Here is a 12,485-nt window from a genome sequence, read left to right as displayed (position 1 = left end):
CTCTCCCTTGCATCCTGGCTTCTTGTCCTCTTTCATGCCAAAATTGTTTACACTTCTAGTTACATTAGCAAATTTTCCACCACAAAGCAAAAGCTTATTCTCAAATCCAACCCTACCACAAATGCAACTGCTGGTTCTGCCACAGGCTCTTGTCCAAACCCTTCTCACTTTTCTATCTCTATGCTCTGAAATACATCAATTTCCTGCTTTGCATTACCAAGGCAGATATCCAGGCTCACAGTTCAGGCAGCCCTCCGCCCAGTAGAAGCAAAAGCCCTGTCCAGCCCTGAGCAGGAGCACTGTCCAGTGTGCATACAGTATTAAGTGAATTTTCAGACCACCTTAAAGTGAGTTTACCTGTATTTCTGATCTGTAATTTTACCTGTGTATTTTGAATGCTTTCAGCTTAAACAGAATGTGAGCAGAGTTTTTCAGGTAGCAAAATACATATTCACAACACAGGCTACCCTGCTGAAAAATCTCTAGATCTTGGTATTACACTGGCATATACAAGAATAAGCCAACTGCTGCTGGAATATTCTTAGACATGCATAGGTGACTGATTTTATTATGTCAACAGCAACATAACAAATGTAAGTTCCGTCCAAAAGACTAAGAATTTGTGATAACTGAACCCAGTAAATTCTTTAAACTGGAAGGGTGGGGACTGCTTACTAGTAAATAATGGGTCAAACTTTTTAATGAATCTCCAGAACCCTTTCAAAGAGTTATAAAATATAATCTATGACGGAGGTCTGTACATTATTAAACTGTAAAGAATTTAGGCACAATTCCAGCAGAATCAGTCTTGGATTTCATGAAGCGTTACTCTTGAAAAAAAAAAAAATGTAGCTAATACAGCTCAGCAGATGACACTTGTCATTTAGGACTGAACTTGATCACTTTTTTCTTTTTCTTTTTTTTTTTTTCCCCGAAAGTAGTAGCACATTCAAAGTTTGTTCAGAAAAGCTCAAATCTGTGGTTGGAAAATTGGAAGACAAAGGCATCATGAAGTGCTAAGAAAGTCGGCTTTTTTCCTTCTCAGACACAGACATAATATGAAGTCAAAAGAAAAAAGAAAGTAAAGTCACAAACTAATGGTATGGGTAACCTGATTAATGTCAATCTGGCACTCCTGCTTAACTGCACTGACCAATATGGGGGAAAAATAACTAGGTGCTTAGAAGTTTTATTTATGTGTGTGCACGTATGCCTACACACATACTAAACTCTATGTAGGAAACAAGCATAAATGGTATGAATGCATAAATGGTATCAGTTTTAGCCTGTACGTGGCAAAATATCTTGCAGGAAAGCCAGAATTGGACTGTTCCTACAGTTCTCTAGCTTGGTGACCCAACAATTGTCATCTTGTGCTCTGGAGGAGCTAGTTCTGTCAAATATAAATGAGCATATCACTAAGTTCAATGACAATTTTTGAGCACAATGTAGTTGAACAAAAATTGCATAGGAAATTACAGATTACCTCCTTGGTAGTTATCATCACTGCAACCTTAGTCTGACAACTCGTGTGTACATCAGTGCGAAGCTACATAATGCTATTTCTTTTTTAGATTACTATTTTATTAAAAACTGAGCCCAAATAAGAATATTAAGTACTTCTAATCATATGTCTTCAGTAACAAACTCCACATTTCTTGAAAGGCAAATAGTTTCCAGTGCAGAAAGCTATTTGAGCCTTACAGAAAATACAGGAACTATTTACAAACATTTTATTTGCTCAGTTCCACATAGCAGGAGCATCACTGTTGCATGATAGTGACAGATAAACCCAAAGCACTCTACTGTGTCACAACTCCTAAAACAGTAGTCTTGTATAAGGTCTAACCTTAGTTTACTCAGGACCATCAGAATACTTTTCAGAATAGAACATAAAAAATATATTAGAGCACTTCATACTTATCCAGCACAATGAACTGCCTCTAACAAACTACAGATTGCCAAGATACTTTGCAATGACTAGCCTTGCCATTTATACTTGTAAAAAGCAAAGAAATTAATGTTTTTAACATTTCTTTTTAAAATGTAAAAGTGTATTTACCTGTGATATTTCCCAACATATCTTTAGTGTGGCTAATCAAATCTTCACTTTCTCCATCTCTGAAGTTGCCTATTTCTCCATAATAAAGAGCAATCCCAAGTTGCATTATACGTATAAACATAGGAAGCTGCTGATCAGAGATTGAAAGTTTCAAACTTTCAACTAATGTGTGAATCTATAAAATGAAAGAGAACAAAAGCAAATAATAATAAACCTCTGTCACAGAATCACAGAATCATAGAATAGTTCGAGTTGGAAAGGACCTTAAGATCATCTAGTTCTAACCCCCCCATTAAGGCCAACTTTTAAATCATATTCATTTTGTATGAGCATTTTAATTTTCAAAATCTGCAACACAACACAAGGCAAAGGGCTGCAAACGATAGCTGTCAAAAGCATATGCTCTTTGGGTTTCTGCACAAGCGATCTTCAGGTTGAAATGCCAGATGTAACACATTTTGCATACATATATATATAAATGTTTTGCTTGTTTGTTTGCTTGTTTACAACTGTTGCTGAAGAAATTTCTAAACCATAAGTCACATGAGAACATCTGATTAAACTCATTTTTGTTACAGAGTTTTATAAAAGTCTTTGCATCCTAAAAGAAAACTTAAATACACTGGCTTTAATATACAAGGTCCTTCATTTTGATTCTTTTCCACCTTTTCTTTCTTCACCTTTGGACCATTATTCTTTGGCTCATGATAGACAAATATTAATTCACTTAAATATTAATCTATCATAATATATCTAAATGTTTAAATTGAGCACATCTCTGAACATGTTCATAAAAGGTATCTTCTTGAAAAACTGAAGAAAAAAGAAGGTAAGAAAAAGAAGAAACATTAAAAAAAGATTCAAAAGTAAGTAAACTATGTAGAACACAAAAATACCTGAGAGTTTATGTGGGGGAAGGGGGAGAAGCGAAAGACAGCTTTGAACCAGCTGAAATACGCCTTAAAAAGGGGCAGGGGCAATAAATGACCACCAACAAAGATTACCAGAAAAGTTTAATACAAATTTAATTAAATTACTACTGCCTGAGAGTTTTCTATTATGTGTGTTATTTTAGTCCAGTATCCACTGAAAAATTTAATAATGAAAAAACAATAATCATCACTTTTACAACTGTATCGTTTTAAACTATATGAAGACTGTGTCAGTATTTCCATTAATGTGTGTTGTCAAAGGCTTATAATTTGATCATAAACTTCTGCTCTGCAAAACTGGCATATAGGACTTAGCCAGGTACAGATTATGTCTCCAAAATTAACAGAACTATATGGCTAACTTAAAAATCAGGCTTTTTAACATTAAGATTCACTGTCTATATGCAGTAATGATACTGTCACCACAGAACATAAAGACCGTAACTAGTAAACTATAGACAGTCCTATGATAATTCCTTATTATCACTGGAGTTCATAGATATCCCATAGTTATAAGGCATGTAGTTAAGTCTTATTATCATTGAATACATAACTTTTTGTTTATAAAACTTGAAATAAGGACATGTCCCAAATTACTACCAGTTACCCTGAGCCAAAAAAAAAAAAAAGAAGTATCCAGCATTTCGTGACAATTATTATCTGGATAAAGACTCCTATAGCCACAATCATATCCACAAATCTCCAAATTTGCCCAAAGTAATCACAGGCATACAGCTGTGCAGAACATACAAGAAACAAGGGCATTCTCCAAATTGGACATGATTCCTAATTAGCTCCTAACCTTAAGTTCACAACAGCCTAGGACTTCCTAAAACATCATGAGCCAAACAAATGCAGTACCCTAACTGAAAGAGTGACACATTGACATCATATTCTTGAGAAATGTTCATCAAAAGTTATCTCAAAATTGACTATTTTGCAGTGTACACACCTGAAGCTTACTTTCTTAAAACAGGAAAAGCCTAGTATACTGTGTCTTAATTTGGAAGAGTTCTCAACTAACTAAATGGGCACTACTGGCATTCATCGAGTGAGGGGGAATGAAGGAAATGAGGAAGGGAAGACGAATCTTCCACGTAAGACTGCTCAGAGCAGAAAAAGAAAAGTAGGAGGGAAAGGTATTTTAGTCTCTCCACCAACCCAGTGTTTTGCTTCTGCACTGCAAAAAGCAAACGTCACCTCATGTCAGGTGTCCACAAGTAATATTGCACCCCTGCTCACTAGGAACTGAGCTTGGTTTGCTAATCCACTTCACATGGTTCACTTCTTAGTGTTAATACACTGAAGTTTCTTGTTATTTATGAGAGTTTAAGCTACATTTGAAAGAACAACATAAGTGAAAAATCATTTCCATCTCATCGCAGGTACGTTGGGATTTTTTTTTTTTTTTAACAGATTATCGGTAGACATCTTTTTTTCCCTTACAATTATTATGTTTTCTTTTTTAAAACTTCAGCAAAAACAGAACGTAGTAGAGACCATTACTTCCCTCCTTACATGCTGCTTCTGTGCACAGACTAATTGCATTATACAAACAAAACACAATCACTAAATCCTGTTAACAAAACCCACCAGCATTAGCTTTTTGTTTTACTTTAAATCCCAAAGTATATTTCGAAAAACCCTCAAAACTTCACAAGCAAGCAGCAAAATAAAATATTTTGGATACCTACTTTAATAATAGATGGCATTTTGGAGTTGAGGTTATCGTAAGTAAAATGCAGACGAGTCCTGAAGGAACATTTGTACAGCAGAGGTTCCTGGTAAAATTCAATTTTACCACTAGCATTTCTCTTATCAAGACATACTGTGCAGTCAGAAAAGTTGATCATCTTCCTCAGTACCAGATCAGTGGCTTTAAAGGAAGTATACAGGTTAAAAAACATATTGCATAAGAAAAATAAGTTAGACATACATATTCTTATCTAGAAGAAAGCAATATAACAAGACGGATGTGTAGTCATTATTTAAATCATGAGCTAAGTACTTGCCTATGTGACTAAAAAGAATAATTTAACCTGTCACAGACTTCTTCAGCTGAATACTTGAAAGTGAGGACAAGTTAGTTACACTCAATTCAAATTTACATCCCTTCACTGTACCTTAGATCTATTTATAAAGTAAGAGTGCTGCTTCCTGTGCAAGCATAAGACAAATAAATATTATTCTCATTATTCTCCAAGAAAGAATCTTGCAGATTTTTCCCCGAAGTTTTCCTTCAAATCTTTCAAAGCAAACAAAAGCTATGGCATCAATCATAACATGAAACGTATTTTGTAATTTTGTCGTATTAGATAATTTTAGCCAGAACAAAGAAATGGGTCCAGTGGTCAGGAAACCATTACGTAAATTCTCCATTCTAACAGAGATCTTCTGTGTGATCTTAAGAGTACTCTTACTGTGCCCAAATTCCACCTCTACAAATGTCATAAGAACACCTGGACTTAGGTGCAAACACTGGTAATTCAAAGATTGAGACATTCAGACACTGAAGACCAAAACAAAGACCAAAAAGTTGTCATTTGGGGCTTTTTTCTCTTGAAAATATGAAGCAAGATGAAGCACATCTTGCAGTGGTATGCCATGCTCACTGCAGTGCAGCACATTTTGCTACCTCTCTAGAAAGCCTGCTTAGAGAGTTTTAAGATCATCACAAAGAGTTGTAATGGAACGCCTTAAGATACTACTGCTCATTCACAAAACTAGAAATAGATTCCCTAAGCACTCACTGCCAGCAGCAAGCATAAAACTGAAGGATGTTTGTGCTTACAGATAATAATCAATATAATTATAACTGGCTCTTCAAAATGAAGGACAAGGGAAAAACTGAGAAGAAATTAAAACAGGCAGGAAGTATCTTCTGACAAAGAGCCATTTTTATTTGATTTGCAAATTTCTATATGAATTTGAATGTCTCTACAGTGATACCTAAAACCAAAACATATCCACTCACCAGAGATATCCATAAATGCTCGATCCCAAAACTCATCCACTGTATAGCATTCTGCAGAAGTAATATTCACTGAGAGAACAATATCATCCTCCACATACTTTAATATTAGATTGTTGATCACAATGTTGACATTGTTTACAACACGCCTGATCAAACTCTGAACATAACCTATAAAATGAAACAAATTCTTAGGAGTTATAAGGAAGACATGACGCCAAATTCATTTATTACTAAAATCACTATTTCCGACTTGCATTCTTTTTTTTTTTTTTAAATCAAAATTAAAACAAACTAAGTATCACTAGCCTTTATTTATCAAAAAATCACAGGACTTAAAACTCTTAACATTCAGAGCAGTTAAGTGAATCAGAATCCTGGAAATGTAATAAACTATAGGGAAAAAAGTGTAATTACTAGGAATATAATCTAGAATAAAAAATAAATTTTTGGTGGCAAGAATTGACTTTCAAACTAATTAAGAAAACAGAAAACTACGGATTGCTGTAGACAAAGAATTTTAATGACAGTAATGTTTTTACTTTTACGTAAAATGTTACTTAATGTTTTTACATTTAGACATTGGTTTGGAAAAACGAACAGCATTTGCTAGGTTACATTTCAAGTATACACATACTACACCTATTTGCCCCTTCACCTAGTTTCTTAGAAGTTAACTAAACATTAATATGCTCAGTACTTTTTTCATTCTAAAAGCTAATATAGCCACATCATGTTCAGTAAGACCCCTGTGAGACATAACAAAATCAGTTTCTGTCAACAACCCAAATAGTAAGCACCTGCACTGATGCCTGTTGGGAAGAAATCCATTTACATTTTTACAGACGTACTGTGATTGGAAAAATGATCTCGTCTGTGAATTCCCAGTATGCAGTAAACACTCATATTTTACCAACATGGTAAAGAAATTAAATACTACCCATATTCATGTCTCTTCTGTATATTGAATGTAACTATGGAGCTAACTCATTTCTGCTGGGAAAAAAAAAAAAAAAACCTAAAAATTTCTATGTTTTAAAATTTATAACATTACTCACATTCTATCTAAAAATACATTCAATACATGCTATAGAGATCTAGTCTGGTAACTATGCTGAGAAAAAAAGCCAGTTAATGATACAGTTTTAAATTCAGAGGCTTCAGTTGTCTAAGACTACACCTTTTGGAGAGCACACAGATAGCACTGACAGAAACAAACTTGAGGAAACAAAACTCAAGAACTATCACTGAAGGCCATATAATCACCCAGTTCTTTGGCAAAGCTTTGACTCATAGGTGAGACCCAAAGAACCAAGCGCCAAGGAACTGCCAGAGTTGAAGCACTGTCCATGGTAGCAAATTGTGGATGCCAAGAACCCTGGATTCCAGGCCATCAGATTACTGGACCCAAGAGCTTTAAGAAAGCCTCCAGATCTGGCTCCTCAAGTACCCACTCCAAAGCAAGATGACGCTCTGCAGTACCTTATATTCCACATGACAAATTTCAATATTATCTTCTGATTCAGGGCAAAGTATAAACTTTCCGTTAAAAAGAATGTTCAAGGCCAACTTGGATAGGGCTTTAAGCAACCTGGTCCAGTGGAAGGTGTCCCGGCCGATGGCAGGGGGGTTGGAACTAAACGATCTTTAAGGTCCCTTCCAACCCAAACCATTCTATAATGCTATAAAAAGCCAAAAAAAAAAAAAAAAGCCTAGCACAAAAAACTGTAATGTCTTTAACCCATCTAAAATACATTCCCCAAGAAAGCAAATTGTAATTCATTCCAGTATTCTCAAATTTCATTCTTTTGCACAAAACACCTCATACTCCAAATTTTTGTGCAAACTCAGAGACAACAGTAATCAAACATATAGTTCCTTGGAAATATTTACATGATACAAAACTGCCAAAGTTCAACTGAGCCAAATTTCACATCAGGGAGAGGATGGTGGTGAACGCTTCTACCAGTAGATACAGGACTTGATAAGAAACATCTCTCAGAATGATTACTCTCATAAACAGAAAACCTTACCTTTAAACTACTATAAGAATAGTTGTGAAAACAAAATGTCTGAAAGCATACAAGAAAAGAACCTAATGTGAACCACTGAGCAGTTAATGAGCAGCAGAAAACAGAGTAGTATTAAATAGAAGAACCGAAGCAGCAGAGGGTAAAATCTAATACACTAACCCTACAGTTTATTTTTCACTCTAATCTACCTTGAACTATAAATTAGTTCTGTAAATTTATTCAACAAAATGGAAGATATAAGGATTAACCACATTCTACTGCAATTTGGTTCTATTTGATAATAGTCAAGGATTTCACTCAACTTTACATAATTTGTAGGTCAACAAAGATATTATAGTCTAACTTAGACACTGTGGCCACCTGAATGAAATTTAGGTATTTTCTATCACTCAAATACAGTTCAGCTTCTGAAATTATGGATTACCTGGGGGTAAATCAGGGTCAGGAGAAGCCGACTGCTGAACTCGTCGTGGTTTTAATGCTGATTTCATGCTTTCCGTGGTGCTGCGGTTTGTTGAACTGGAGCCACAACTTTCATGGTCTTCCTGCTAGAGGACAAGAAAGCAGCTCAGTCAACCAAATAAAAAAAGAAGAAAATAAATATGGGGAGAACAACATGGTGAAGTTGTGGTAAACTAAACTTGAGTTATTATTTTTCCATCAATTCAGCTCTGTACATGCATCTAACTGCACAAATTCTTACAAACCTAGCTAGACAGCATTAAAAAATTATTTGTAATTAATACTTTCACTTTTATTTTAAAAAAAATCTTTTAATTATTAATTTCAATTGAACACATTTCATCTAGCTGCATTTCTGCTGAAACATTCCTTCAGAGACATAGTCCTTCCTGCACACTACCAAAACAAATACAAGAAAATACTGAATTTTATGAGCTCACACAGCTACACATGAAACCACCTCACATGGTTCCCAGATGTCAGTCATGTCCTTCTTCAGCTAATTGAAGCTGATCCACAAAGCAAAATATTTTTGCAAACTTTCAGAATAGCTCCAGAAAAGATACATGAACTGAGGGCACCTGCTCATCTTGGGCTTATATATAGCTTATTCACCTGAAGGAATTCAGAAGCAGGAAACATGGCTCAATTACAGTAGATGATATGAACCTTGCAAGATAAAATTCACAGACACAAGAAAATCTTAATTACCTGAATTTAGAGTTTTAAACACCTCACTAGTATTCCCATTACATTCCAGAATGACAGTTTAACTACAAGACTCAAGTGCAAGAGAGCCAAGAAAAGTAATGCAGATATTCTTGTATTAGAAAAGCAGGTTAGAAAAGAAGCAAATTACAACTTTTGGCTCAAGCCAAACTATTTCTTCCATTGATGTAGTCTGTTGCAGAAAAAGAACAAAATGCTCTCTGGGTCACGGCACTACTAGGATCACACAATGTGTTCGCAAAAGAAGAGTTTGGGGAACAAATGTCAAGTACCGCAGTATGAAACTGTAATATTCTCTAAGTCCTTTAATCACCAAAAAACAGACAGCTTAAACTGTGCTGAGTTTTTATACAGGATAGATCATGTGTTTCCCTGCATGCTGCCTGGTATTTATAATGCTTCTCATATTTCTCTCAGAGAAATTACAAAATGGGACCCTAACATTACTTGCTTCTTAATAGTTTTTTGCATGAAAAAATAAAACAAGAAAAGAAAAAGTTAAGTTACGTGTAATGATGCATTTTAAATAAAACTCTACAACTTCTAAAACAATTGAAGAGACAGTTTCTTTCCTTCCAGTCTGCATTTAAAAAAACAGAACACAAAGCGTAATTCTCTGATAAAGCTGAAATATCATTTCAGTAAGAAAAAAAGATGAGCAATATAATCTTAGCAGGGCGGGTGGAGGGGAGCAGGGAATAAAGCTGAGTTTATCTGGAGAAATTGCAGAAGACAGCAAACAAACCCTAGACAGCTTTTAAAACAAGGCTGAGTTACCATTTCAGGCATTAGAACAGGCTTCCCAGGGAAGTGGTGGAATCACTGTCCCTGGAAGTGCTCGAGAACTGTGTAGATGAGGCCCTTAGTGACATGGTTTAGTGCTGGACTTGGCAGTCCCACAGTAATGGTTGATGATCTTAAAGGTCTCTTCTAACCTAGCTGATTATATGATTCGATGTATATTTTGTAATTAGAAAAGCTCACTTCCCCTTCACGTCTCCAGCTTATTGAGAAAACTTAGATCATAGACTTTTAAGCTAAGATTTCTGAAATATCTTTTTAACTACACCTTCTTTCTTGGAAACCATTTCACATGTAGCATGAAGATATTTTTTCAGATGAGTCATGCTGCTATTTATGTTTTGAACTTGCAAAACACCCTCAAGATGTCAGAGTGACCAAACAGCTCAATTAGCACATTTCCTCCTTTCCTGAGCACGCTTATGGATTGCACAGAATGCTGTGGTGGGACTATTTAGAGATTTGATCTGATAGGATCACATTACGCTTGCCTTTTAATATTTATGTTGGCTATGAGGAAAAGAAAGGGAGGGCAAGAGGATGGGGAAGGCAGTCTATTTTTTAATTGTTAACTGTATCAACTATATTCAAGAGTAAGTTTTCTATCTTCGTACTGACATGACCGCATTAAATGAATCTTATCATAACTTCATGCAAAATCTATGTGATATTTTAATCATACAGAGTGTAACTAATGCTTGAAGATAAAATAAAGGTGGTTTACGCTTTTACCACTTTCAGAGAGTTAAGAAAACATACTAGCACACTGGGTTTTGAGGAGGTTTGTTTCAAAGGAAGGGGGCAGAGAACCCTTAGACTATGTTAATTTTGAAGGTCTCGGATCTTAACCTATAAATAAGTTCTATACAATAAGCTTTTTATATTTCCCTGAGCCACAAGTCTGTTACAATGGAAAATGGCTGCAACCATTTAGAGAAGTTGGACCTAAAAGCAACCAAAACAAAAATATACATGTTCCAAGATGGTGCCATAATAAAACACAAAAGTTTATCTCAGAAATCAATCCACATCAAGTAAGAGAGCATACCTACATTTAAGAAGAATTCAACCTGGCCAAACATTTGAAATAAGTTTTTTAATCTGGGATAACATCCATTCATCTCCTTGTATTACACAATTATCACAAAGGTTTTAGAGCTGTATGGCGCTTTTTTTTTTTTTGCTCGTGAACACACACCAATTTCCACAAAGCTACTAATACTTTATAAAACAAATGTTGTACTCTTTTATTACCGGAAGATGATAACAGTGGCCATGACCTTACAGAAACTACATTCCTATTGAGATATATACCCAAAAGCCTTCTGTATCTGCACGCTCCTGTTCAATGTCAACTTTAAGAGCACACTATTAATTTCTCAAACGTGGCTGTCTCATAAGCCCAGAAGTAAAACATGTTCATTAAAGAGATTGGGAAAAGTTCCAAGCAAACTGCCAAAACTACCATAATTATTAAACTATTTAACACTGGAACCAACTAGAGTCACACACTGTGTCTAGATCACAGTGATGTCATCAGAAACACAGCCAAAAGGCACTAAAACTACTGCACTCCCATAAATCCACCTCACACCAGATGACAAACATTTGAAAGTTAAAGTCAAAATTATACTGGGGGTGGGAAGGGAGTTACATTCTAAAAGTGCTAATAACTATAGCTATAGTACAGATTTGATAAATGCCTCTTCATTTTAGCAGTAACGAGTGATTCCAAAAAAGAGTCATAACAGTGGAAAACTAAAAATACTCATGATGTATCCTGAGAGATGGTTTTTAAAGAAAATGTCAGTCATTTACAAAAATATGATACAAGTTAGTGGGAAAAGGTAAGTAAGCCCAGAAAACTTTAGAAAATTTAACATGAGGTCCTGCCTACGTTATACAAATATACCTTGGAGTAGGATAAACAGAAGTTTGCACAGCCCTGCTCCTTTTTCTATTTTGGCAAATGCACCAGAGCAGGTACTCAGATGAAATGTTTTTATGGAGCACTATGGTTACTTCTAAAACTATCCAAGTCATAAGTAACATACTAAAGACACCTAGGCTAGTACATTCACATGCACGTTCCTCAAACAATTTTCTACTACAATATAAAACAGTTATTGCCAGATTTAAAGCAAATTACAGCTGACAACACCTGAACACATAATAGATGAGGGTTATTATCATCTTTCCTAACAGGTGGAGCTTATATTTGTTTGTTTTTCTGTTTTCCAAATTTAAAATACATGCTACTTTTTCTCTTTAAAAAGACACTTTCTCATTTTAAAATACATAAATGTGCAAAGCCTCAAAAACACATCTTATGCATGCTTTATGGGAAAATACTGTTTTCTCCTGTGGATCACTCAGCTGTTTATGCAAATATTGTCCTGCTTTTATCAAACCAAGTTAAAGAAAACAAGTTCTGGGAAAGAAAAAAAAAAAATCGTATCACACTAACTTTGCAACAACATTTCTGCTGGCTAGCA

At 35.1% G+C, this 12,485-nt stretch overlaps 1 protein-coding gene across 9 annotated transcripts in view; it reads right to left on the bottom strand.

The window, feature by feature from the left end:
- Positions 1-12,485, bottom strand: part of VPS13B (vacuolar protein sorting 13 homolog B) — a 456,296-nt gene that overhangs the window by 405,306 nt on the left and 38,505 nt on the right. For 7 of the 9 annotated variants that reach the window (XM_080611862.1, XM_080611863.1, XM_080611868.1 and 4 more), the window contains 4 exons: positions 8,423-8,546; positions 5,969-6,136; positions 4,689-4,870; positions 2,063-2,237 (listed from right to left, as the gene is read on the bottom strand). In XM_080611862.1, coding sequence (XP_080467988.1) covers positions 2,063-2,237; positions 4,689-4,870; positions 5,969-6,136; positions 8,423-8,546 — 649 coding nt within the window. The remainder of the gene's footprint in view (positions 1-2,062; positions 2,238-4,688; positions 4,871-5,968; positions 6,137-8,422; positions 8,547-12,485) is intronic. The other 2 variants (XM_080611867.1, XM_080611865.1) reach the window with 1 other exon arrangement.

This window comes from Psittacula echo (assembly GCF_963264785.1).
Source record: "Psittacula echo genome assembly, chromosome: 2".
Lineage (NCBI taxonomy): Eukaryota > Metazoa > Chordata > Aves > Psittaciformes > Psittacidae > Psittacula > Psittacula echo.
Note: the sequence above shows the minus strand (reverse complement) of the source record. Positions and strands in the feature narration are given on the sequence as shown.